Source organism: Pezoporus occidentalis, unplaced genomic scaffold, assembly GCF_034315485.1.
Source record: "Pezoporus occidentalis ecotype Australia unplaced genomic scaffold, CSIRO_AGI_Poc_V1 ctg172, whole genome shotgun sequence".
In the NCBI taxonomy this organism is placed as follows: Eukaryota; Metazoa; Chordata; class Aves; order Psittaciformes; family Psittacidae; genus Pezoporus; species Pezoporus occidentalis.
The window spans coordinates 1,773,972-1,799,954 of NW_026913554.1; the positions used below are offsets into that span (position 1 = coordinate 1,773,972).

General features: G+C 48.0%; 4 protein-coding genes across 5 annotated transcripts in view; 3 read left to right on the forward strand and 1 right to left on the reverse strand.

The window, feature by feature from the left end:
• Nucleotides 1–10,167: 10,167 nt before the first annotated feature.
• LOC134161377 (interleukin-8-like) lies at nucleotides 10,168–13,162 on the forward strand. Its single transcript, XM_062614141.1, has 4 exons — nucleotides 10,168–10,781; nucleotides 11,160–11,289; nucleotides 11,988–12,071; nucleotides 12,731–13,162. The coding sequence occupies exons 1-4, from the start codon at nucleotides 10,694–10,696 to the stop codon at nucleotides 12,741–12,743; spliced, it is 315 nt and encodes a 104-aa protein (XP_062470125.1). The 5' UTR covers nucleotides 10,168–10,693; the 3' UTR covers nucleotides 12,744–13,162.
• A 140-nt stretch (nucleotides 13,163–13,302) lies between these two features.
• On the forward strand, nucleotides 13,303–15,175 carry LOC134161378 (alveolar macrophage chemotactic factor-like). The gene is made up of 4 exons (XM_062614142.1): nucleotides 13,303–14,242; nucleotides 14,461–14,590; nucleotides 14,720–14,803; nucleotides 14,897–15,175. Exons 1-4 carry the CDS (start codon nucleotides 14,179–14,181, stop codon nucleotides 14,919–14,921), a joined length of 303 nt encoding a protein of 100 aa, XP_062470126.1. The 5' UTR covers nucleotides 13,303–14,178; the 3' UTR covers nucleotides 14,922–15,175.
• A 236-nt stretch (nucleotides 15,176–15,411) lies between these two features.
• Nucleotides 15,412–17,010, forward strand: LOC134161381 (C-X-C motif chemokine 2-like). The gene is made up of 4 exons (XM_062614149.1): nucleotides 15,412–15,545; nucleotides 16,035–16,170; nucleotides 16,518–16,601; nucleotides 16,703–17,010. Exons 1-4 carry the CDS (start codon nucleotides 15,482–15,484, stop codon nucleotides 16,806–16,808), a joined length of 390 nt encoding a protein of 129 aa, XP_062470133.1. The 5' UTR covers nucleotides 15,412–15,481; the 3' UTR covers nucleotides 16,809–17,010.
• A 3,930-nt stretch (nucleotides 17,011–20,940) lies between these two features.
• The window catches only part of CNOT6L (CCR4-NOT transcription complex subunit 6 like), a 31,993-nt gene continuing 26,950 nt past the window's right edge, over nucleotides 20,941–25,983 (reverse strand). For both annotated transcript variants that reach the window (XM_062614144.1, XM_062614143.1), the window contains exons 10-12: nucleotides 25,652–25,876; nucleotides 24,773–24,975; nucleotides 20,941–24,401 (exon numbers count right to left, since the gene is read on the reverse strand). In XM_062614144.1, the coding sequence (XP_062470128.1) occupies nucleotides 24,189–24,401; nucleotides 24,773–24,975; nucleotides 25,652–25,876 (641 nt within the window). In that variant the 3' untranslated portion in view covers nucleotides 20,941–24,188. The remainder of the gene's footprint in view (nucleotides 24,402–24,772; nucleotides 24,976–25,651; nucleotides 25,877–25,983) is intronic.

Consider the following 25,983-nt stretch of genomic DNA (forward strand, 5'->3'; position numbering starts at 1 on the left):
GGGGTGCTGTGTCACCACAAAATTTGTTTCTCAAGGCCCAGTACAGTGTTCTGGGCAGTGGTGTGGGGCACAGCTTATTTTTCCACCATCTGGTGGTTCCTTCCCACATCATAAGCACAGGACCCTTGCTGTGGAGGGTTTGTGGGAGTGTGGTAGAGTCAGTCTGCCAGGCTTCCTCATATTCATATTTCAGCAATTGTCTGATGTTCCTCAGTGACTCAACTCTTGGGTACATGAGCATCTATATGGTGTACCTTCACTACCGCATTCTGCACCCAGCCAGTGATGTCTTGCCACAAGGAAGCAGCCCAGATGGGTTTACCTCTGTATTACCAGTTACTCTGCTTCCATTGCTGCAAGCGCCACCACAGCATCTGCCACCATCCCCGAATCAGTAGCAAGATAACAAGTACTGACCATTTTTCTCATTCAGTAATGTCAGCTGAATGGCTTTCACCTCTGCAAACTGACTCGACTCACATCCTCTGTCAGCAGTTTCTGCAATGTGTTGTAGGAGACTCCATACGGCCACCCTGGGAAATGAGCCGCAGGAGAAAATTTAACTGGAACACCTCTCTTCTGGAGGCTGAGTTCAAGAAGGGAACTGTCCTCCTTAGGCCAGCTTCTTGGGGTGTACCCCTGAAAAATCAGTCAGGTTGGGTAAAAACTGCTTGAGGTTTGGGATGGAAAACCTTTCTCACACCGCAAACCCTCCAGCTAGGAGATGCTCTGGTCTGTGCTTGCAAGAAGTGGTCACCCAAGCCGGGGCGTGAAGGGGAGGGGAGATGCACGAATAGCTCCAGGGACATGCTGGATGCGACCCAAGGCTGCGCCCTGTGACAGATGTGACTTTCTAGGCCTTACTTGTGTTTCATAAGTGTTTCATAAGCGACAACCAAGATAAAAGCTGAGGAAAGATCAAAGCAGTTTTCATGGGTTTTACAGGTTTATGCTTCTTGGTTTCACTTCCCAGTATATCCCAAAGCCTTTCTTCTCCCCCTGCTTACTGCCTTTTCATCTGCCTCCCTGTTTCCACCTGGCAGGTGAGAGCTTGCTGATCTTCCAGCCTCGAGCATGACTTGTGAGCTCAACCAGCTTTTCTTTCATACCCCAAAAGCCCTGTTGCATTATTTCAGCTGCGAGACAACTCCTTTCAGTACAAATTCTCTTCGCTGGTGAGATTTAGATCCTTTGCAGAAGCTGGGCTTGAGTTTCTCCTTCTCTGTCTCTTGCTGTGTTGGCTCAGCAAGGCCCTGGTGTCCAAAGTGCTGATTCAGGGGTGCTGGGACCAAGAGAAACAGTTGAGAAGGGGCTTTCCTGGAGTTGGGAGGGCTGCTCTCCTCAAAAACATTCATACTGCAGAGATGTGGTTCCTTCTTGGTGGAGACCTGGATTTCCCCTCCTGACCATGTGCACTTGTACTCACTGCTAGAGAACACTTGCTCTTGCCTAGCTTTTTTTTAAAGATGTAACTATTTCTACAGTGTCTTGTGGGTGAAATAGGGAGCATTTTCCTTCAGCGGCCATGGATAGATGTGATCAAGATGTCTGGGTTGGTGGGATGACCCCACTCACCATGCGTAATCCCAACCCCACAATTGTTTCCCACATATCTCATCCTTCCCTGCCTCTCACCCTTGCAGACCCTAGATACCCTCAACAGCAGACTCTCAGCAGTGTTTAACACTGGCAGGATGGCAAGCATTCATCTCTGCCTGTCTGTGACTGGGACCATCACTCCTTCTGCCCCAACCCATGGCTCTTCCAAAAGTAGCATATTTTGGTGCTCCAGACTGCACTCACGTGTATATTGCCTTGCTGCCAAGTGGGCCTAGGACTTGGTGTGGCATTGGTAGATGTGGCAGGCAAAAATGCTGGCCACACAGGACTAGCAAGGCTCTCAAACATCCTTCCCCTTTGACCATGTCACTTAAATAGAATCAGCTCTTTAGAGCAGATGTTGGTGCAGGCAGCTGTGCATCACAAGGACTGCTGCTCTGTTGGCTTCTCTGCATCTCTTCAGAGTGGGACCGTGGCTCATCTTGTGGTCCATCTGGCTGGGCATCCTGCCTTGCTGGCTTCCTGTTCTACAGATGGGATAGCTCATGCCAGACTGTGAATGCACCAGGCTGTGGCCTCTGTGTGCAATTCCCACTTGGAGAAGAGGGTCCTGTGAGCAATGGGAATTTGCAAACCCTTCATCTGGTGTGTATCACCTTCAGATTACTTAATCACACTGGACCTCATCAGGAGAGACCCTGCTTCAAAGTGGGGAGCTGGAGGTCATGTGTGGTTGGTGAACTTTGCAAGCAGCGTGGACAAACTTAATGTTACTTGGTCAGATGGGAAATGTCAAGCTGTTGCAAGCACAGATTTTTTAATACCAACCACTTTGAAGAGGTGGAAGACAATGGAGACAAATGTCATATATGCTGTGGCAGTCAAACCCAGATAGCCTGGAAAGAGATGACATTTGTTGGGAAATGAGTCACTAAGATACATGGGAGATACATAAGCAGAGAAGTGACCTGAGACATGGGGGAGGTTGACTGTTGTGGTTGAGGAGGCTTGTATCAAGCTAGAAATCAAGAAGTACTTCTTTTCTAAAGATGAGCTACTGTCTTCTGACTCAGCCAGTAGAAAATGGGTCAAGACCCTGTTTAGTTCCACCGGAAGCAATAGTTATGGGTTATTCTGCAAGACAAATAATGTGGACTCAGCTCAGTTACTGACTCAACTAAAATGTAAAATCAAGAAATAAAAAATGGCAATTCAACTAAGCCTTCCAGCTTCTAGATGAGTATATTGAAATGCCAAACTCTGAAAAGGGGAAGAAGACCTTGCAGTAATACTCCTTGGGAGTTTGGTGGTAGGACTTTGCTAAATATTTGCCGAAATAAGTTACCCAAATACAGCGTAATTCAGCTCAAGACATTAAAAATGGCCTTCAGGAGGCTGCTCCCTCAGGTATGGAGGGGAAATGTGCTTGCATACCAGTATCTTTGTTGTATTTCTAGCCTTTATGGCATTTCTGGTACCTTTTTCCCCCTTGTTGTGTGCAGAAAGGTCCAGCTGTGAAAGCCTGTGTGACTCCTGCCATATCTTTGCTGTCCCCTGAGTCTAATTCCATTTTCCATTCTCCAGCAAGTGGTGCAATTGCTGACACAGGTGTACTGAAAGCTACACCCTTGAGCTCAGTTCCCAGCCTCCCCCTGGCACCATGGGTTCGGCTGGATCATCAGTACTCTGGGACAAGTAGGCAAGGTAATCCTGCCACTCTGGTTTAGCTTCTTCTCTTCAGCATCCATTGCGTAGGTCTCCTGAAGTGCTGGCGCATCCTCTTTCTATTCCAGAAAAACATGCTGGCAGTTGGTAGAAGCTTCCCATCTTCTAAAGCGCAGGCTAGCTGAAGCCTGGGGAGTTTCCATGGGCACGTTTTGGTCTAGTCATTGCAATTAGACCTGGGCCACTTCTTCACTAGCCTGAGAATGAAGTGCTAAAAGGAAGAGTCCTTCCTCCAAGCCAGCAGCAATATGGCCATCAGGTTGAGGTTGCACCAACTGCACAACTAGAGCAGCAAGTCCATGTCAGCCAGTGCTTCTTGCTTATAATGAGCCGGACTGTGATTTACTGGCTCCCTCCCTGTCACAGCCTGACTTTATTTTAATTCATCATTGACTTGCTCCCATGCTGGGTTGGGTTGAGCTGTCGCACGAAGCCCCTATGCAAATCACTAACGGTGCTTATTTGATGGCACCTGTAGCGTCTAGACTGGTTCCTGCGTCCGCATGCAAGTGTGTGGAGAGGGAGCCTGGGCCCATGGCCAGGTCACTGATGCTGATGTCATTCTTTGGTCGAGCCCTAGGGTTTCATTCCTGCTTCACATCTTCCCTGCCGGGTGGGGTGACTCTTTCTGCTTTTCCAACTGCCTTTGAGGAATAACGCTGCTTCTCTACTTCATGATAGGTTCGTTTCTTGCAGTACCTAAAGGGGCCAACAAGAAATCTGGACAGGGACTTTTTACAGGGACATGTAGTGATAGGACAAGGGGGAATGGCTTTAAACTGACAGAGGGGAGATTTAGATTAGACATTAGACAAGGAAGAAGTTCTTCCTTGTGAGGATGGTTTGGCACTGGCAGGTTGCCCAGAGAAGCTGTGGCTGCCTCATTCGTGGTTGGATGGGGCTTGGAGCAACCTGTTCCCATGGCAGGAGTCCCTGCCTGTGGCAGGGGATTGGAAGTGGATGAGCTTTAAGGTCCCTTCCAACCCAAACCAATCTGTGATTCTGTGATTTCAGGTTAACTTGTATACAAAACAAATCAAGAGCTTTAGGAGAAGTGAGGGTGCTGCATGTTCCTCCAGTGTGTTTTTCTAGCAGCAAGTGCAAATGAGCTCAGCAGGCTGGGGATTTTCTCCTGCACTTGCTTGGTGCCATTTGCATCCCTGGGGTGCGCGGGATGTCCCAGATACTGTCCCTGCTCTGGGGCTGAGTGGCATGTTCTGACATGCCACCGAACGTGCACTATTGCTTTCCCTTCAGCAGAAAGCACCTGCTTGCTGCTCCGTAGAGGTCCTGTGGCTCAGCATTGACCAGGGAGTCAGGAAAGTTGAATTCACATTTCTGGAGTTTCCCTTAACTTCTCTCACCCTGATTGATCTTTTCTTCAGGCTCCGACCTCTTCTCCTTCTTCCTTATCCATTCTCTTTCAGAGCTCTCTCTTACTGTATTGCCTTTCTCTAGCCATCAAGCAAACCAGATATCTGAACCTTGCTTTTAAAGCTGCCCGTAGTAGGTTTTTCACCTACTTGCAGGTGGAGCAGAAGTGTCATCACAGTACTTGGTGTCTCCAAAAATGAGCCAAAAAATAGATTGTGTCCCTGTGCCCTGTCACCAGCAAGCATGTGCCTTCATTCAGACAGTGAGCTCCACACCTTCACTCAGCAAGTGACAGTGAGATCAATAGGTGATTTGAAAAACCTGATTTTGGACTGATTTTGTTAGGCTTTGGCTAATTCTGGTTCTCTCGTGTTGAAATTTCACTTCTATAGCTGGTATCTGCTGCAGTAAGCTCAGTCTGTTCTGCATCTGAGTACAAATGAAACTCCACCAAGCTCCACCATCTGAGCTGGTAACCAACAGCACAGAGCCTTGGACACCCACACATCCTGGTCAGTCCTTCCCTCCCACTGGACTGTACCCATGAGTTAGTGTTACTTTGGCAGGTTTGGGCTAGTAATTTTTTGGGAGAAAGCAAGGCCAGTTGTATAAAAGGAATGATTCTTCTTAAAATGCAACCAGGAGAAGGGACATCAGGGGGAAAATGGCTAAAGAAGCTCTTTTCATGTGTGAGTAAATGAACGCAGGCTGTTCGGGAATGTGTTTTCGAGGTGTAGGAGGCACAAAGGGATGGAGAACATCCCAATAGGGCTGGAAGGAGCCCCGGGCTGGAAACTGGGTACTGCATCAAGCGTCTGAGGCACACTTTTGTATGATAAGACAGAAACCAATGCTGTGCCTGGGTGCCTCTGCCTGGGTTGTTGCATGCTGCTGGAATAGGTGTGAGTTTCGGGTGTCTCAGGTTTCGGCAGGAGTCATCTTTATCTTTGAAGCAGGCAATGGACCACAAACCACAGCAGTGTCAAATTCACAGCAGCTGGGGCTTTTTGGGCGGTGATTTAGAAACAAACCAAACTCCAGTTTTCGTATCACTTGCCAGGAGCACTGGGTGAGCTGTGGAACAGGAGGGGTGTGCTGAAAGTTCGCTTCCTTTCTGAGCAAACCCAGTGGTTTCAGCATGGCTGAGGTGTTTGTCCATCCTGCTTAAACATGGAAGAGGTTCTTTGGTATTTGTTTCGCTTGTCCTCCACTCAGTTCAGGTCATTTCCTACTCACCTCTGAACATGGTCTGTTAACTGCCTTGCTCTTACAGACCAAGTTCTCCCTCATCCTTGGCTCATATGTTTGGAGATGCTGTGACAGGTTTTCCTGTCATCTTTGAGAGGGGACTCAGGTGTGTAAAACCTCCATTTTTCCTCTGCTAAAATACAGGAGCTCTTCTCATTTTTCCACTCGTGGCTCATCTACGTCCCCTCTCATTTACCATCACTTACTTTCAGTGTCTTGAAGGAAGTCTTTGACCTCTCTGAACTAGCCTGAGGTTCTCTATGGCTTGATGCCACTAAATTACATGGTTGTAAGTGGTTTAATGGCTGCAGAAGCACAGCAAAACCGTACAGTGGAGCACTTCTTCCCTGCCACAGTCTGAGTCACAGATTGGTTTGTATGGGAAGGGACCTTAAAGCTCAACCAGTTCCAACCCCCTGCCACAGGCAGGGACACCTTCCACTAGACCAGGTTGCTCCAAGCCCCATCCAACCTGGCCTTGAATGGGAGGGGGATGGGATGGGGCAGCACAACTTCTCTGGGCAGCCTGTGCCAGCTCCTCACCACCTTCACAGTAAAGAACTTCTTCCTAATATCTAATCTAAATCTCACCTCTGTCATCTTGAAGCCAATGGCTTTAAAGTCATGGCCTTTGGGAGGTATTTGCACCACATCTATGTAGGCCTCTGTTTTAGGGACCTTGGTACCTGCGTGTCTGAAGGATCTAGTGGGTGTAAAAAAAACAACCAACCAACCCATGAAAAATCTAATAAAAATCACAGAATTAAAAAAGGACTCAAATCAGACTCTTGCCTGCAAAGGTATTTCCTGCTGCAGGAAATACAGAAGCTGTTAGGATAGTTCCAACATGTTTCGGTTGGCCTGGATAAGTCCACAGTGGATATGTGAAGTCTGAATTACTGGCATCTGGGAAGTGGTTAGTTTAAATAGAGTCACAGGCTAGATCCTTCTCCCTTCTCAGAATGACCACTCAGCATGCAAAAGTATTAGCTCCCCACAAGAGCTGCAAGCCTTTCCTTCCTGAGAAGACCCCGCAATGTCCATCAATGTACTCAGTAGCCATAAACTGAAACCACTGTGACTACTATCAAGATGATTCAGAAACCCTGGGATTGCAGTATCTCTGTCAAGTTCTCCTTTCTCTCCACATTTATTTCACCGTTCCTACCCGAAGCAGAAACTCGTAGCAGCTTGAAGACTAGCTAATGTATGTCTTCTGGGGCAATGTTCTGGGGATTCACCAAACTACCCAGGCGATGGGGGAAACCCACGTGCATCACTTCGGAGATGGAGCCAGGGCTGGGCTTCACGATGAATATCTACTTCTAGGTATGAATCAAGGGGGTACATCTGAAAGGGCACCACTGGTTATGCTTGGTTCATCTTCACAGCCATGTAGGCAATGACTTCATGCCACCCCACAACCTGAAATTGCAGAGCTGAGCCTGTGCTTTGGGTTGTCTTTCCAGAAGCACCCAGGGCCAGGCCAGGGACACTGTTGGGCAACGCTGCTTTTGCAGCATGGCTGTTGCTTCCCTACATCCCCAGGGTTGACTTCTCCCACTTGGAGGGGAGCTTCTGCCAAGGCCACCTGTGCAGAGGGGACAACTTCCTTGGTGCTCGAGAGGAAGAGAAGGCACTCCTGCCCTTCCCCCCCACTGGACATGTGGGTTTCATCCTGGCTGCAAAGTGAGTTGATGAGCACCATGGTGGGGCTTGGAGCAACCTGGTCTAGTGGACGGTGTCCCTGCCCATGGTCCCTTCCAATGCAAACCATTCTAAGACTCCATGACTCTCATGGAAGAAGCACTGCAAGGTTGAGCGTAAAGCAACAAGCACAAAGCAGCACATCCCTAAAGGAGGCATCTGGGGTTTTGTATAGGTCTGGGGGCCAACGCATGCCCCAGGCTGAAACTCAGGTCACTGTGGCTGAACTGATTGCCCAGGACCCCTCTAAAGCCACCTCTCTAAATCCATCCAGCCTAAACACGGCTCTGTAGCTCCCACTTCTCTCATGGGTAGCCAGGAGATGGACACCTGCCCTATAGCCACAAATCTGGGTGTCATTTCACACGTAAGTTATCTTGGCCTGTCCATTGCATGTCTCCCAGGGGTAGATTCTTCCTGTACTGGTTTTGTTAAGCACTGCCAGCAGTGGTGCTGGTTTCCCCTGGTCATGGAAGAGCCAGTCTTGGAGCATGCCCCAGCTCTGTCCTCTCCACTGTGCATCTCTGGGGAAAGTTGCTTTCACTTCTCTCAGTTTTCCCCAGCTATAAAAGGAGGAGCGTTTTGAAGTCATGAATTTCAGAAAGATGTTGAAACTTCTTTCGTGCCTCTATGGCACTATATGTGACCTGTTATCTCTCCTGGTAAATCCCTGCCTTCCCCACGGTTGTACAGACTTTCCTTTGAAGAGATTTCTGCCACAACCCAGCAAAACCATTTAAACAGTCCTGGGTTGGGCTCCTTCTAACAGCTCTCTGCAGGGAAATTGAAAACTCTGAAAGTATTGAACAAAATTCAGTTATAAAGCCATCTCCTTTTCCACTGCCATAGCAGCCAGGCTTTCATTCCCTCCATAGGATTTGGCAGTAGCTCATTCAGATTGTCCCTGGCCTCTCTGCAACCCTGATGTACAGGGAATTAAATTCTTCCTTCATCCGTTTTTGACCATTTTCTCTTGAGCAAGCTCTTGACAAGAATTTTGGACCTATCTCAGGGGGAAAACAAGTTTCAAAGAGGAAGATGAGAACTTATGATTTGAATGGAAGGCGTTTTGTTTTTTTTTGACGTTTACCATTTTGCTACTCTATAAAATGTTGATGTGATTTGAAAACTCCAAATTACAATGTAATCACACAATCACATCATTTTTCTTCTGCCCTCTTCCTTCCTCCTCACCACGCTATTGTGGCCACGTGTCCCCACTTCCCCTTTTGTTTCCCGGCTGGTGACTTTGCTTTATTCAGGGCAGCTCACATCCCAGTAAACCCTATGTGAGACCCATTGCTGTCTCACAGTACTACCCCCCTGTGTGCCAAAATGCTTTGCTTCAATCCTTCTATGGCTCGTTTTGAGAGAAACCCAAAAGATGCTATGAAATGTGTGGAGGAGCAAGTGCCAGACCATGGTCCCCCGAAATGGGCAGGTTTATTCACTTGTGTGTAAAGCTTGGAGCACATTGCCAGAATAAAGCCTTAAAACCTTGTGGACGAGTGGTTCTGCAGCACTATAAGGATGTGCACAGTCTGACCTCTCCCTTTCCACATGCTCTTACAGCTTCTCACTGCCACGTACATGTCTGCTTTAGTGCCATCAATTTTCCCACTACCATCTGATTATCCCTGCTGTGAATGATAGAATCCCAGACTGGCTTGGGTTGGAAAGGCCTTAAAGCTCATCCAGTTCCAACCCCCTGCCACAGGGAGGGACACCTTCCACTAGACCAGGTTGCTCCAAGCTCTGTCCATCCTGACCTTGAACACTGCCAGGGATGTGGCAGCCAAAGCTTCTCTGGGCAACCAGTGTCTCACCACCCTCACAGAGAAGAACTTATTCCTTTTATCCAGTCTAAATCTCCCCTGTTTAAGCTTGTCCTACCACTACAGTCCCTAATGAAGAGTCCCTCCCCAGCATCCCTATAGGCCCCCTTCAGATACTGGAAGGCTGCTATGAGGTCTCCACGCAGCCTTCTCTTCTCCAGGCTGAACAGCCCCAGCTTTCTCAGCCTGTCTTCATACAGGAGGTGCTCCAGCCCCTGATCATCCTCGTGTCCTCTGAACTTGCTCCAACAATTCCATGCCCTTCTTATGTTGGGAACACCAGAATGATGTTGAACTGGCTCACTGGCTGCATAGCACACTCTGTCCCATAGCTCATAACATCATAAAAGGCTGATCTTTCTTGAAACAGTAGGTGGTCAGGACACTTCTAACTAAGCCCCAACTATTTCAGGTCCCAAGTGCTGTAATGGGATACTAAATAGAATAAAATGAGAAGATCTCTTCTCCCTCCAGTCCCAGTACTGCTCACGTCTTGCTCTCATTAGTTCCTGAGTCCATCCCAGCCCTGTTGCTTTTCCTGCTGCTATTCTCTGGCATCCATCCATGCTTCATTCCCAGGCTGCTGGTACCAAGAAATCTGTTGCTGATTGACATGTACATCAGCACTCAGCCACAGATGTGCAGAGACATAAGAATAACTTGCTTTTTGCTGGTGCTACTGTACCAGTCATTTCTTGACTTTCCTGGTGTTGGGTCAGAGTGGAAACGTGTAGCAGAGATCTTTATTTTTCCATGGTTCACTGCTAGGCAATTTTGCTGATGTAAGAGGTAGCAAAAATAGCGTGGGGGAATTATAGCCCTAAGAAAGAAATATGTAAATATCTGAGTGCAGTGAAAAAGCCCTGCTTGCCCTGGGTTTACGCTTTCATTTTATTCTGGGGTCTTTGTGTGGTTGAGGTGTGAATGCTAAAGGAAAAGAAGGGTGATGCTTTGACAGACCCAGCTGATCAGGAACAGGGTGCAGGGAAGATGATGTGGGGACTCCAAACAGGCGCTTTGTCCCGATGGCTGGTTTTCATCGGCAATGGTGTAAATTCGGTTTCCGACCCGGCTGTGGGAGGCATCTGAGAAATTACATCACCTCTCTTCATGGTCCACCGGTCAGATGTGACTGATGAAGTCTGAATCTTGCTGCTTGTATAAGAGCGCAACCCTCCTGAATAAAAAGGGGGCTTCTTCAGCTGGTTCCTCAGACCTCCTCCAGGGCTGAGCCTGCCACAAGGATGCGAACACCAGCTGGGATGGGGATGGGAGCCCCAGTGCTCCTGTGGCTGCTGATGCTGCTGGTGATGTCCCACTTAGCCAATGCAGGTGAGCTTCTGGTGTCTCTACAGATGATACCCATGGTGGTCAGCTCCCAGCCTGCCGTGGTCCTCAGGATGGATGGGCTCATCTGCACCCTGTGCCTAAAGGGACCCGGGGAAACAGAGACATCCTGTTTAACCCAGGGTTTTTCTCATATCTGAAGAAAGAGCGTGACCATCCTGTTTGGCTAGGTTCAGATTTCAGGAGGTGTGTGAGAGCAGGGCGGTGAGGTAGCGTCACAGATAACAGTTTCCTACCGTGGTCCCTAAAGCATTGTCAGGGAAACCATGGGGAGTGATAATTTCTTTGTCTCTAATTGATTTGGAATTGTGGCACCTCTAAATAACTCTGTCTCTGTAAACTGCTACCTTCTCTCTTTCCCAGCCATCCTGGAGGTGAATGGAAACCTGAACTGTAGATGCATAAAGACAACATCAGACTACATTAGTCCAAAGAGATATGAAAGCATTGAGATAAGACCCGTGGGGAGCACCTGCAGGCGTACAGAGATCATGTAAGTGCCAATGGTGGCTCATGGGATGGAAAGCTGTCTCCTCTGGCTCCTACGGAGCAGCAAGGCCAGCACTGCACCTTTTCTGCTGCAACCACCCTGCTCCTCCAACCCCTTTCTGCTAAACCAAGGCTTTTCAAGCTCGCTCATGCTTCGGGGCTGAGAAACATCAGGTCATTTCTGGTGGAGGAAGTGCACCGGAGTGACATGCCAGAGGTCCTCAGGACCTGAATGGAGCTTTCCAGCAAGGTAGAGTGTGATTTCCTCATGCTGGTGGGGGCTGTTTGCAGTTTTGAGGAAGCGCATCCTCAGACCCTAAGGCAGGATGAGCCATAACTGATGTTTTCACCACCAATATGAGAGCAGAGAGTAAACTGCATCTTGGGTCAAGCCCTTGTGTCTTTACTGCTATCCAGACTCAAGTGGTGTCTTAAGCAGATGCATCAGGTTGTTTTAACTTCTCTGCACTGATATATTTATGAACCTACAGAGAAAATAGTCTTTGAACAGGCACCTTAGGGCTTGAAGCACGTGTTCCACATGGGAACGTGTTTCATCTTGCTTTTTCTTGAGCATCCCGTGGCTTCCTGCAACCTGCTGGTGCTGTAAATGAAAGCTGAGCATTGCAGATCAACCCTGGCTGCTCAGATCCGTGCCTTTGGAGGGAAGGGTAACACTCATAAACACTCCTTGTGTTTCAGAATTAAGCTAAAAACTTCAGGAAAGGTGTGTGTGAATCCTGATGCCCCTTGGGTAAAGAAGCTGCTGAAGCGTATTGCTAGCACGTAAGTTGCATTGATGAAAACTCTTTTGGCTCAGGTGGCTCTGGACAGCATCCCATCCTATCCTTGGACCTGGGGAGCACTCACAGGTCATGAAAAGAAAAAATACTGGGGAGGGAATGACAGGATTGGGATTTGCTTATTGCAGGTGCAATAGTGTGTTGCTACTTGGCTGGGAAAGCCACCATCCTTTGTCATTCCTGTGTTTTTGGCACAGTGTGGGGCAGCTGAGAGGAGACATCCCCATGAGTGATTACAGAATCCTACAATGGTTTCTATTGGAAGGGACCTTAAAGCTCATCCAGTTCCAACCCCCTACCATGGGCAGGGACGCCTTCCCCTCGACCAGGTTGCTCCAAGCCCTGTTTCACCTGGGCTTGAACACTGGCAGGGATGGGGCAGCCGCAGCTTCTCTGGGCAGCCTGTGTCAGTGCCTCACCACCCTCACAGGGAAGAACTTCCTAATGGCTAATCTAAATCCCCCCCTTTGGTGATGCCTGTCCTGGGGACATGGTGGTGACTTGTCATAGAATTATTGAATGGTCAGAGTTGCAAGGGACCTTAGAGATGACTTCTTTCAGCTGGGGCAGGAGCTTCATTCCCCAGGACCCAATTTCGATTTCTCTGTGTTCATGTGTTTCTCCTCCTTCTGCTTTTCACAGGAAGAAAAAATAAGTTTCCTGAGAAGGAAGCTGACGCTCAGAGCCCTGAGATGCTCTGGCAGATGATGCACAGGAACCTGGTTGCTCCCCACTTTGCCCTTGCTTCCCTCCCTCATCCCGAAAGTCCCATGTCTAGCCCCCCAGCAGCAGCCCCTGCAGGGAGGGCAGCTCGCAGATGATCCAGCCCCGTGGCAGGTTCTGGAGGTGTTTCCCCTCTGCATTCAGTCCCTGGATGAACGTGAATGTGAACCCTGCATTTCTTTACTCTACCATACACTGCAAAGGGGCCACTCCTGCCTCTGTAGGAACAACTTTGTGACTCTTTCCATGCGGAGCGCTCATTGACATGGTGTGTCTGTGGTTTTTATTACACAGCATGGCATGTCCTGGCCTGAGAGCTCAAGTCAAATAAAATTTAGGGTGTTTTCCGTTTGTTGTAATTTCCCAGCTTTGATAAACCCCACTGCTGTAGCCTTCCTGGAGCCCAATTTCCATCTTTTGCATCTGGCACTCTTGTGTTGATGCTCTTTCATAGATATGCCATAGGCATTAAAATGTGCATTTGAATATGTATCAGGTGAGGTATCTGTACTATAGGTAGGGGAGTGAGGGCAGCACCCAGGTGCATGTCAGGCACAATGACAGCCCCTTTTACGCTGAGGAATGAGGCAGGAGCAGGAAAAGGTTTGCTCAAGGCATCAAAGGGAGATGGGAGGGGTGTTCCAGCCCTGAACCACCAGCAAGCACCAGCGCTGGTGATGAGGCTGGAGTCTGCCAGCAGTTGAAAGCCTTCTAAAAACAGTAAAGGCCAATAAGAATTATAGAATCAAACTGGTGATTCTGAATCACAGCTTCTCCGGGCAACCTGTGCCAGTGCCTCACCACCCTCACAGGGAACAATTGTTTCCTAGTGTCTAATCTACATCTCCCCTCTGTCAGTTTAAAGCAATTCCCCATTGTCCTGTCCCTACATGTCCTTGTAAAAAGTCCCTCTCAAACTTTCTTGTCAGCCCTTTTAGGTATTGGAAGGCTGTTGTAAGGAAATATAGGGGGTGGGCATGGGGTCACTTGGCAGAGTTTTGGGATGGGAAAGAGCAAAAGCAGACACCACCAAAGCTCAGGCTGGGGGAAAATCTGTTTGTAGAAGAAATGAGTAATATCAGACCATGCAGAAGATAAAAGCACCCTAAAAAACCTTGGGGCTTGTGCAGCTGCATGGGCTTGAGGACAAACACTGGGACAAAGGCCCAGTATCTTTACAGGACCTGGCTTCATAGAAAGGGGAAAATGGAACCGGTTTCAGGAAGCCTGGGCCCCTGATGGGCAAAACCCCCAACACCCCCCCCCCCCCCCCCCCCGACCCTGGGGCCTCCCACCGGCACCGCCTCACTTCTCCTATTTCCCAGCTCAAATAAGGGGATGCTGGTGGTGCCGGGGATGGGCCCGGCATGGCTGTGCAGGCTGCCCTGCTGCTGGGGGTGCTGCTGCTGACCCACCACCCTGGGGATGCAGGTGAGGCTCCCCGTGCATGGGGCTGGAGGATGCTGGGGAGGGTGGAGACATTTTCAGAAGCATCATCCCCCTATCCCGACATCCGGATGTGCCTCAGGGCTCTCATGCAAGGGGATGTGGTGATTGTGGTGGGACATAGGGGCAGATGCGTTGCCCAAGAAAGAGTGCTGGGGGTGGTGGTGGGTTTCAGGTGATGTGCAAGCCATGTGCCCATCCAGCCCTCTTGGAAGCCAACGGCAACCTGAGCTGCCGCTGTGCCAAGACCACCAGGGCCTTCATCCCGCCGTGGAAATACAGCAGCATCGAGGTCCGGCCAGTGGGGAGCAGCTGCCGGCGCCTCGAGGTGGTGTAAGTGCTTCTTGGGGGGGGGGTGGTACAAGCCCTCTGCTCCCCCCATCCTCCCTGAATTATTTCAGTTCCACCCTTGATGAGAAGCACAGGAGGGCTTGGCTGCTCCAGCTCCTCTCTGTTCTCTAGGATTAAGCTAAAAAGCCTGGAGAGGGTTTGCGTAAATCCTGACACCCCTTGGGTGAAGAGGCTCCTGCAGGACCTCCCTAACCTGTAAGCTCTCCTCAGCCACAAGTGATGGGGTTTCCAGGCAGGAGCAGTGGCACCCCATCTTCACTTGTTTCTCCCTGCTTCTGCTTTTGGCAGGAGGAAGAAAGAGGCTCCCCACTGAGGAAGCTGCCACCGGTGGGACAGACAGATGTGCTGGGCCTGAAACTGGTCCTCATCTCCCACACTGCTGTCTCCTTGTGCGGAGGCAATGATGCTGCTGAGTGATGCCTTGAGCCCCCTTTTCCTTGGCATTTTATGCATTTAAGCCCTTGAAAATGCCAGTACCCCCTTCCCCACCCTTCCCCAATGGGCTGGGTGCCCCTTCAGGCACAGCCAAGCAGGTCCAATAAAGGCAGCATCTCTTGGTCACTCTCACTTGCATCCCTTCTTGCAGGATTCCAGAGGCTTGAGGGTGCTCAGGGGAGCAGAGGGGGGGCTCACCGCTGTTTCTTCACCAAGAAACATGGGGCAAGGACGTGTTAGGAGGTGGCCACACTGGTTTCTGCCTTTTTTGATGGGGAGCTGGTGTGGGCCACCACGTGCAATGGGGAAGCGGTGGCAGGGAAGTCGATGCATGGGGCAGCTCCTTCCTCCCCCCCTCCCCGGCATTTCCCATGCTCCAAAATCCCCGCCTGGCTGGCTATAAAGCAGCCCCAGGGCAGCTGGGGCCGGGGGGTGAGGATGCAGCTGCTGCCGGCAGCACTGGCCATGGCCCTGCTCATGGGCAACTTGGTGCCAGGTGGAGGTGAGTGACCTTGGCGTGGGCCTCTGTCCCCCTCCAAACCCCTCGCTGGGGCACTGAATGGGGCTGAGCATGGACTTCTCTCAGCTTTTGGATTTGTTTCTTGCCTACCTTTGAGCTTCAGTTTATCACTTAAACTCCGTGGTTAAACTGGAGGGGGATGCTGGGGACTGGGAGGGATTTGCCTGATGGGTTTAAGCTGCTTCCCCTCAAGACCCCTGTGAAATCTGAGTGTGCAGTGGGTGGGCAATGGGTCTAGTTTGTAAAGTACTGGTTAAGTTTCAAACCTTAAAGCTAAACCCTTTCTGTGTGCATGACAAGAAAGCTTTGAGCCTGTGCTGGGAGGGATTAGCTTTGCGTCGCCTCTTGCTGCTGCAAACCCCATTAACACAAACCCATGTCCCCGTGGGCAGCAGTGATGGGATGGGATCGTGACATGAGGATGGTGATGGGCTGAGACTGGGGGTGTGTGTGGGCTGCTCTTGGGCGCAGGTCTGTCGCTGGAGAGCCTGCTGACCAACATGAGGTGCAAGTGCATCAAATGGACCGCCCAGGTCATCAACCTGGGGCTGATCCTCGCCATTGATGTCACGCCGCCGGGTATTCACTGCAGGAGGAAGGAGATCATGTAAGTGGAAAGCTTTGCAAAGCAATCCCTGCCCACTGCAACCTGCCAGGTTGGACAGGGCTTGGAGCAACCTGCTCTAGTGGAAGAGGTCTCTGCCCATAGCAGGGGGTTGGAACTGGATGAGCTTTAAGGTCCCTTCCAACCAAACCAGTCTGTGAGTCTATTCTATGATTCTATGACCCAAGGTCAAGGCCTAAAACACCTCATCCATCTCCCAGCAAGGGTCACAGGGTGTGCTCATAACCCCGAAGGGAGCGAGAGGGGCTTTCTCTGCAGACAGCAGCCTGGTGAGGAACACTTTGGGGCAGAGGCGTGCGTGGGGCTGAGTGGGTCTCATCACCTTGCAGTCTTACCCTGAAGAAAAACAAGAAGGTCTGTGTGACCCCCGAGGCGCCCTGGATCCAGCTGCTCATCTTCAAGCTGACACAGAGGTACGTGATGCGCGGTAACTGGACAACAAGGATCAAGGCAGGATGCTCCCCTGCCTCCTGATGGCTTTGGTTTCATTCCTTTCCTCCCCCAAAACCTGCAGGAACTTCACCAAGAAGGCAGCAGCGGTGCGGGTGCGGCGGGAAGCGGAGTGGTGGCGCAGGCTCCCTGCCCCATCTCTCCCTCTGTCTGAATACAGTGACCAGTAACCAGCTGGGTTCTGTGGCACAACTCCAGCGCTTGTTCTGCTCCCAGGGTTTTGGTGGGGGGCAGGAGCCTTCTCCTGCTCCCTCCTCCAACAGAAAGGCTTTCCTCTGGGGTGCCCACTGTCACCCTCCGTTTCGGGTACTTGCGCTTTTCCTGTGCGCGATGGTATGCCATCAATAAATGGATGAACGTGCGTCTCCCATGGCTGTGGCAGCTCTTTCTGCGTGGATCTGTGTCAAAATCAGGCTCTTTGGGGTGAAGGAGTTAGACTGGACCATGGCATCATGAAGCCCTTGGCTGCTTTGCCTCAGGGAACTTCCTAATGCGTTGCCTTTCCTCTACCCCAAGTTCTTCTGCCTTTTCCCGATACCTCCTTGCGGGAGCTGGTTGTGCTATGGGATGCTGGAGTTGGATGGGGTCTGACCTCTGCAGTCTTGCAAGCACAGGAGAAATACTAGGAGATTTCCCAGTGACCAGCTGATGGATGCAGGCATCCTGCAGGGACCCCAGGATGTCCTTTGGCCACATGGACCAAGGCAGTGCCGGTCTGATGGGCAACCCAGTGCAAAATCTACTTAATCATCTCAAAATGAGCCTTGGCCATGCTAGTGGTGGGTGTCTGAGGCCTGGGGACCTCTTCAGAAGGGTAGCATTCCAATTTGCGTCACCTCCCACCACGACGGATGCCAGAAGTGCATCCCAGAATCTTGAAGCACCCATCCGATCACCACGTTCCCCTCCCTCCCACTCTCAGGAACCACAGAGGTGGACAAGAGTGGTTGCAAAAGGGCTGTTTATTGCCAACAGAAGGAAATGTAAGTACACAGGTGAGAAGAAACAAGCAGAGATTTAGCCCTCTCCCTCACGTGTGAGCAGTACCCTGGCTCCACAGCGCGGGTGTTTGTGTTTAAAGTAAAACAAAAAGGAATTCTTTCCAAAAAGGAAGGAAAACCGAACAGTTCTGGGTTTTGAGGAGCTCCCTTTGCTGAGCTGCCCGAAGGTCAAGGAAAAGCAGGGCTGCTTTGCTCAGTTGTCGTCGTTGCTTGGTCCAGGCTGGGTCTCCGCAGGGGAGCAGGTCTTCCCCCTGCTGTCTCCATTCAATGGGAATTGGCTTTTTCAGCCAGTGTTTCATTGCAAAGTTTGATTATGGGGGAAATTGCACTGTGGTGTGGCACCTTCTCCAAAAGGGATTTTCAGAGGGAGAAAAAAATGGATCCTTCTGTAAAAGCAAAGGAGAGAAGGTTCCTTTCCATTTATTCCTGTGGGAAAGAAGCAAGTTACTCAGGTTTTTTTGCTCAGGGCTCAGTGGAAGGCTGCTCTTGCAGGCAGGCTGCTTGGGGCCACTGTCAGGCTTCACAGAGCTTTTTGCCTGGGAGACCTACCCCATCCCCATGCCAGGGCTGGTGGGGAAGGCCCAGAGCAGGCCAGGCAAAAACCCGGCCCCCACAAGCAACATTTTCCTCATTCGAGCACCCAATGGGCTCCCAGTTTTAAGCTGTTTCCATAAACCAAGATGTAACCCCCTAAAATGTTATCAGCTTCCTCCCTTCTCCAAGTGCATTTCCATCTCTTGAGGGGCCAGACCTTGTGGCTGCAAAGACAACACATAAGCAAGAAATCTGACTAACAATCACCCTGATCTCCCAAAACAGCTGCTGTGGGGTGGGAAGTGGAGCCTGGGTTCCCATCACAACTGTGCTGGTCCAGCCAGTGAGTTTTGAGCTAAGGGCGCATTTAGCTACCATGGTGCACACAAGCACTTTAATTGCTTGGAAAGCAAACTTGTAATGCAGTAAGTTAAAATGGAAAACAAAGCCATGTAACGTGTCACCTGGAAAGAAAGCCATCGTGAGGGTTGTGGGGTTTTTTGTTGGGTTGTTTTTTTGCTCTGAAGAAAGATCAATACAGACAAATGCAAACTCAGTAGATGCCAAGACTGTAGGAGCTCTTTAACAACAAGGACAAGATCACTAACCTTCACCACTTAAAGGGTGAGGGATTGTGAAAGCTAAACACAGGGAGGGAGAGGGAAAAGGAAGAGAAGAAGTCCTACCACTTGGTGTGCTTTGCCATCAGTGCTGTCTCAAACACATACCTGGGGTATCAAAGCACTCGAGTGTTTCTCTACCTTCATGCTTATTTTCAGCTATACTCCAAGAAACTGCACTCCTGAAGTCCATCATCCGCCATCGCGGCCAAACCAGCAAACTTCATCATCTCTTAAAATCTTGGAGTCTTTTTTTCTGAGGATGAAGGAGCTCTTCGAAGTTGTTAATTTTGTCCCTTTTCTCATCGTGCAATGCCTGTACCTGCATTATCTGCTCTGATTTTGGGGTTTTGCTTAGAAAGCAAACCTGCAGTCAGCGTCAGTGCAAAGAGTGGTCAAGAAGATATCCTGCCATATAGAGCTGTGACTGGATCTAAAGCCTCATGATCTCCTTCTAAAATTGTTTTTAAGTGAGTTCATGGCTGATGCTTGGCATAGAGACTTAAGACATCAGTGGTTTCCTCTTGGGGTTTGTGTCGCCTTTGAACAATGAAGGGTGAGAAATGGAGGGTACGTGATTTATACTACTGTAATCTTACAAAAAGCTGGTGAGTTGTGTATCATAAGGTGCTTTTTCCTCACTGGGAGACAGAGAGGCTCAGCCAGTAATAGTGCCTACCAGAAAACCCCAAACCTCTCTGTGCTTAGTGCTCATTTCTTTTGCAGTCTCTAACAAAACAGGCCCCCTGCCCCACGTAAGGCCCTCATGGCCTTTGGAATGTGCAAAATCAGGTAAGTGAGGCTTTCCAATGCACGTGTTTGGTGCTGAAACCATACTCCTTCTGAGGTCAAGGCGAACTTGAGTGAGTCTTGTGTGCTACTTCACTTCCTACCGGGCAGTTTTGGTTGTGAAGACCACACAGAAGAACATCCGAGCTCTGTGGTGATGAAGCAGGGTCAACCCGCTGCTCTTCTATGTTGACGGCCTGGTTTTAGCTGAACCACCTTCTGCTGCTGCTTGGTGTGTTAGGTAAGGGTGTGCTAAGATCTGTTACCTCCCCATACAACAGGGAGAGGGTCCTTCTTAAGACTTAAATCAGGCCTTAGATCTTCATTAACACTGCAAGGAAAGTATCTGTGCAGAAGTCAAGAACAGAGGATCCGAATTACAATTAAGTACAAATCTGAGGTTGCTGGGGAAAGGACAACTGCTACTTGCCATAAAACTTCCTTTTAAACCAGTATGGGAGCATGGATCACTTTTGTGTGGTATTTCTAATGCAGACTATCAGTTTGGATAGGACTAAAAGACCTTTCACTCCACCCTGCTATGCCCAACTTCTTGCCAAGGGCAGTTTTGATGCTAAAAGCTAAAACTGCATTGTGGAAATGAAGTAACAGCCAGTTCCTGCTCCCTACCAAGAAGGTATGAATACTGCAGTCCTGGGTGAGGAATCCCTAAAGTGTTTCTTTCTCCAGCTCATCTTCTAAATCAACAGAGACTCTCAATTTTAACAAGCCTTTTTGGCTTCCCCCTCACCTGACCAAGACCACAGGAAGAAGCGACATGAACGTTTGAGGTCTCAAATTCCCACTTGCCATTTGGACCCAACAGACAAGCTGGGTGTGGAAAGCTGGTTTCTGAAAGCCCAATATTTGGATTAAGTGGGAGCTGCAGATGCTCAGCACCTTTGGAAAGTGGGCCTCGAGAACGTGACCGTGGGTTTAGGAGTCTCCATGTCAAAGCTAGCAGGGTGGGAGCCCATCATCCATGCAGTGTCACCCAAATGCTGATGGTGCGGTTTTGAAAGCTGCATTAGGTCAGTGGGAAGTAATTCTGAAAAGGTCAAGAGTCAAAGATTTTGGCTTTCTAGCCCATAAAACAGAACAATGAGGATTTGCGATTAACAGACTTTTTCTGAAGGTTTCTGCAGCCTAAACAGGGGCGGCTTCCGACAGAGAAAGCTCACCCATAAAACGAGACATTATGCTAGAATGAGAGCTAGAAAGGGATGACAAAAGCTTCTGACGAGGCAAATGGGAAGGAAAGCTGGTCTCAGACCCCATTGTGCCATCCCTGACTTCAGTGTATAGTACACAAATGTTCACACTTGCTACAGAGAAATAAGGAAACAGAAATATTCAGCTACATTGTACAAAATTCTCTTTTTTATATATATATATGTATATATGTACACACACAAAACCCCATATTGAACAGATTTACCATACTGAGTTTTAAAAAGTTGCTCGTAGAAGGGTGTTGGATTTTTTTTCTCTGCTTGCTTTAGGCAGTGCTGTTGCTTAGAAGTTGACACCAGGCACCATATTTCTGAAAGCAAACCAAGACAGCCAGGAGCAGTAAAGGGCTTAGAGCTTTCTTACCCAGGCACTGACTGTGATGTGCTGGGAACTGAGGGTCAGTAATGGAGAGAACTGATGTCTTCCCATCCATCTCTGCTTAGGGATATTTGACTTTGTATTGCTTTCTCTCCCCTAGGAAACACCCTACAGTCAGCTTCCATCTGGGTCAGAAGAGAATTAGCCTTTATTGAACGGGATTTCACTCCATACACAAAGCTGGCAGCTGCCTGCTCTTCTCCTAGAGCAGAGTATCACTATGGCTGGGAAAGAAAGCACAATCCCCTTACTGCTCCTGCTGGGAAGGGAAAATACAGACAGAAAACAAGGTGGGAGCCAAACACATAAAAGGCAGGTAAACGTGTCTCTGGTTATGTGCATCAGCTGAAACATACACAAGACTCATTTTGTTTTAAATCCAGAAGTTTTGTGCAATGTCTGTAACAGTAACTCTTACTTTTTAAAGAAATCACACAGCATAACAGATGTTTGGAAGTGCATTTTGCAGCAGAGAAAATCCAATTAAACACCTTCCTGCAACAGAACACTTCAATCGGTGAGAAACCAAAGGGAAGTCAAACTTAAGCAGTTTACAACGTTTGCCAGGATTTGGGTTGGTTTTTGGTTTTCATCCCCATCCTCTCCCACCCTGGTATTACAAAACATTGCTGTTGGTTTTAGTTTTATTAATAAATGGGCTCCTCTGCAGTTCATATACAATCATAGATGGATTTTAAATTCCATTTTATACAAACATCTCAAAAAATACTGGGAGTGAAGTATGGTAGGAAATACTGCTCGTGTTGCTACTTAACACGCGGGTGGGAAGAGGAGGAGAAGGGTTGGTTAGTGCACACCTCCACAGCAGGGTACCCCCACCTCCAAAAATGATACAGCAGCTGATTACAGAAAGGTAATGTCCACAAAATTTAAGTTTTTCATGCTATTCTACTTTCCAGTACTATACTCTCCAATCGCTTCCGCAATTTAATGGCTGGGCAGTGGCTGCTGAGGTATATTACAAATGAGATACCTGCACCTAGAGAAAAATCCATCTTTAGAAAGGGCTTTTTTTTTTTTCGGTGTGTGGTGCTGCACAAAGCAATTGCCATGCAGGAATTTCACCCAGCTTCCAATTTGGAGTAGACAATAGGTGACGCCTCCTTTTTTTTTAGGCACTTACTCTTTTACAAGGGAGTTGTTTGGTTGAACCAATTTGTTTATGTTCTGTCCCATACCACCCCTTCCCCAGCCCCCAACAAGAGTCAGGGAATAGTTTCTACTCTAAATCCAATTGATATTTATTTCCCCCCTTTGGATAATTCCCTATGCATAAAATGACAACGGAAATAATTAAAGAGTAGAGGAAGAGCCTGACTCTGTAGTTTTGCCAGACTGAAGATGGCTCCTTAGTATTTAAAGCTAATTTCACAATTTAAATTTGACTTTTTCTTTTTTCCAGTATACGAATGAGACACAAATATAGGCTCTCAATCTGCTTAAAAATTTCATTCACGTAATGGAAAATTTTTTTTTCATTTATTAAAAATATCACATTTTGAGACTAGAAACAGTAAAATGCATGAAAAGTTTAAAATAGAAATTCAAGAAAATCTTATAGCAGCAAAAAAGCAGAATAAAGAAAAACTTAAAAACACAGACACAACCTTCTCCCATCACTGTGCCATTGGTTGTTGGTTTTTTTTAAACATCAAGCAGCCAAACAATTTTATTTTTCAGAAAATTGCATTATGATTAAAGCCTCTTGAGGCACAAGGGTTTGAACTGGCCACCTAGAGCAGAAAAAGGGAGAAAAAAAAAAGAGATTTCCACACATCCAAAGAGCATCAACATTTGGGAATGAACCAGCAGCTTTTTAATTCAACCCTGACTGACAACAAAAGAGAAAGGTTATTCAAAAAAGTGGGATGGATATTTGGCAACTAGGGTCAGGAAAAACAATCCAAGGAATGACTATGGCTCCCACTCACTCCCCCAAGAAAAAAACCATGCCAACGGCTACTCCATGTGCCCTTTGGAGACAGAAGGAAGATTGTTTCCAGCAGGTTTTTCCTGTACCCTATGCTTAACCAGTTAATCCCAAGTTTCCTTTCTGGGAAAAAGGAACTTAGGATAAATTTGCAACTTCTTTATTCACCCAGAACCCCAACGGCTGGCTTCAAGTGCAATTTCTCAACCTAAGTCCTAACTCCCAAACTGCGCTGCTGAAGAGTGTGTCTCCCTGGCTTGCCAAAGCAGAGAGGCAGCTCTGTTTCCCTCTGGATCCTTGTGTATCCGTCCCAGGAAGGACCCAGTTCTGCAGAGCTCTGGAAAAGACTCCCCATAGGATCTGCCCAGTGTTCAATGCTCACCTATGAGACATAGGTTTGCTGGGAATTTTGTTGCAAATGAAATGACATCAGGAGAATTTAGACTTCAAATTTTATCATAGATATTAAGATATCTTTGGTTTTCTAATATTAGTTAGATGAGGGGCAGTGCCACACTGCTCATCATTTATAGTCAGGTTATTAAGTGCTTTGCTAATGTGCAAAATTTGTTTTGGATGCAGAGTTCAGTCCTCATTTTGGGTTCAAACAAACAGCATTTCTAATATTTTTTCCTACAAAACAAGCATTTCTATTTTATTCTTTCTTTCTCCTAAAAGGTTGGCTCATTTTGCCACGTTCTGGAAAAAAAGCACTATCCTGAAATACATTAATATGCAAGGTTTTAATCTCATTTGTCCATTTCTGAGTGCAGCTTCCTACTGAAAAGGAAAAGCTTGCCAGTTTTTTAAAAAAAAAGAAAAATTAAGTTAAGAATTTGGAAAGGGAATAATACTTTGGTTCCAGCCCTAGTGCCAAATGATACCAATATGCACCAAAATGTGCAAAATCTCATATCAAACACATAAGGAAAGGAGCTTGAAGAAGCAGCTTAAGGTTGGCCATACTTTACTCCTATATACTTTGATTTACAACTGTACAGGTCCATAACAACAGGTCCTTGCCCTCAAAGGGGCAGGGCTCCACTACCTCCTGTTAGGCAAGTGCACACCGTTGACAAGAGGCAGGAGCGGAGGATGGAGTTCGAGTTGTGTTAACAGTGAGAAGTGGTCTGAAGGGATGTGAGGGTGTGGACACCCAGTGATGTTGTTGTCAACCAGCCACTGAGGGTCCAAAGGCCCCAGGACACCAAGCACGTTCATGTGAGTGTTGGAATAGAAAATGTAGTCAATCACACCCTAGGGAGAAAGAGAAACATGACAGTGAGAACAGACCTTGCTTCTGGCAACCTGAACTCGACTGGTTTCTGGCTGCTATCCTTGGGAAGAGGCACAGCACTGCAATTAAGGTAAGAAACGCACGCAGCACTTCCCATTCCAAGCGCTGCATCCGTTCTCATTAAGTCACTGGCCAGAGCCAGGTCAGAAGCTTAAAAATGCCAGCAAATGAAGGATTTGTGTGCGGTAGGAAAAGTGTCCAGCAAGTGGAGGAACCAAGTGATGAAGCACTTACAGGAACAGAGGGAAAGACAGCCAATGGCCAGAAAATTAAGACAGCATCCTGGAGAGACCAGGTCAATGGCTGCCATTTCAGAAAAATCGCTGCTTACTTTGAAATCAAAAGTGTAATTGGTGTAAGGCATCAGGTTGTTTTCATAGGCGCTCTTCAGCTGGAAGCCATGCGTGATTCTTCCTTCAGAAGCCCCATTTTTTCCATTGCCACTGAAGTTCATGAGACACTCATTGTAACGCAACTCCTTGAAGTCCTTGTGGTTGTCAGCTACTATGCCATTGCTTAAGTATTCCACTACACCTGTTTGCAAAGGAAAGGATCCAGGGAGTTCCTTTAAAATACGACAGTCAGGGAACGCTGGCCTCACAATTAAACCCAAAACACCAGTGAGACACACCATGAGATTAGAGAAGAGCATTCATCTAAAGGGAAACCTACACAGCAGCTGTATTGTCCATACCCAACTTTTTGACACACAGACAGGGAACTGAGGCTCTCCAGTGGCTTTGACACTGTTTTTTGCAGATTACAATAGACCCTTAGTACATGTATTGTAGTGTGCATGTGGCAGGGTGCTAAAGAGGCAGATTTTCTACTTATACATGACACTACAGTATTGAATGTTGTAATTATGAAAGCAAACCTATCTCCTTAGAAAATGTTCATGTTCCATCAGGAACTTCCAACTTTCCATGCTCAAGGCATGGGTATTTATTTAATGATATAATTAAGATCTATCTGTGCTTTTCTACCTCCTTATAGGCACAACCAATTTTTCTAGAGTGTACAGCTGATTGTGACAAGCAGCCTGCTCAATCGTAAGACTAGAATTCCCTTCAGCCAGCTTTCAAAAGACAGCTGCTGCTACTAAAGCTTTCATCCAGGGAAGTGCAAACCACACTACTGCCCTCAGAGGAAAAGAGGATTCAACCGTTCTAAGAGGGTAAGTTAAAAATTAAGCCAAAACCAGTCTTACCTGAATCAGGTAATGAGTTGAGATCCGCACAGAGCACCAGAGGGATAGAGTTAGGATCTGCTGTTGGACTACTGGGCCTGCTTGAGGCTTTCTCGAGGATATTTTTAAGTTCTGAGACAAACATCATTGTCTGAATGAGTTTCACATCTGAGTATTCAGGGTCCCAGTGCATGTGGGCATTGGCCACAATAAGCAGCTGTTTGTCCACATGAAGTGATTTCATACCTGAATAAACAAAGACATCTCTATCAGTGAAAGGCTGATTGTGGGAATATAGCAGATTCCTCCCTGTTAACATTCAGGATCTAGCTACTAAGGACTCCAAGTCAGAC

Excerpts from the sequence above, each read along its gene's own strand:
- LOC134161377 (XM_062614141.1), top strand. The coding sequence starts at position 10,694 with ATGCGAACACCAGCTGGGATGGGGATGGGAGCCCCAGTGCTCCTGTGG. Across the intron at positions 10,782-11,159 it reads GTCCCACTTAGCCAATGCAG|CCATCCTGGAGGTGAATGGA; the intron begins GTGAGCTTCTGG and ends TCTCTTTCCCAG. Across the intron at positions 11,290-11,987 it reads TGCAGGCGTACAGAGATCAT|AATTAAGCTAAAAACTTCAG; the intron begins GTAAGTGCCAAT and ends CTTGTGTTTCAG.
- LOC134161378 (XM_062614142.1), top strand. The coding sequence starts at position 14,179 with ATGGCTGTGCAGGCTGCCCTGCTGCTGGGGGTGCTGCTGCTGACCCAC. Across the intron at positions 14,591-14,719 it reads TGCCGGCGCCTCGAGGTGGT|GATTAAGCTAAAAAGCCTGG; the intron begins GTAAGTGCTTCT and ends TCTGTTCTCTAG. Across the intron at positions 14,804-14,896 it reads CTGCAGGACCTCCCTAACCT|GAGGAAGAAAGAGGCTCCCC; the intron begins GTAAGCTCTCCT and ends TGCTTTTGGCAG.
- LOC134161381 (XM_062614149.1), top strand. The coding sequence starts at position 15,482 with ATGCAGCTGCTGCCGGCAGCACTGGCCATGGCCCTGCTCATGGGCAAC. Across the intron at positions 15,546-16,034 it reads CAACTTGGTGCCAGGTGGAG|GTCTGTCGCTGGAGAGCCTG; the intron begins GTGAGTGACCTT and ends TCTTGGGCGCAG. Across the intron at positions 16,602-16,702 it reads ATCTTCAAGCTGACACAGAG|GAACTTCACCAAGAAGGCAG; the intron begins GTACGTGATGCG and ends CAAAACCTGCAG.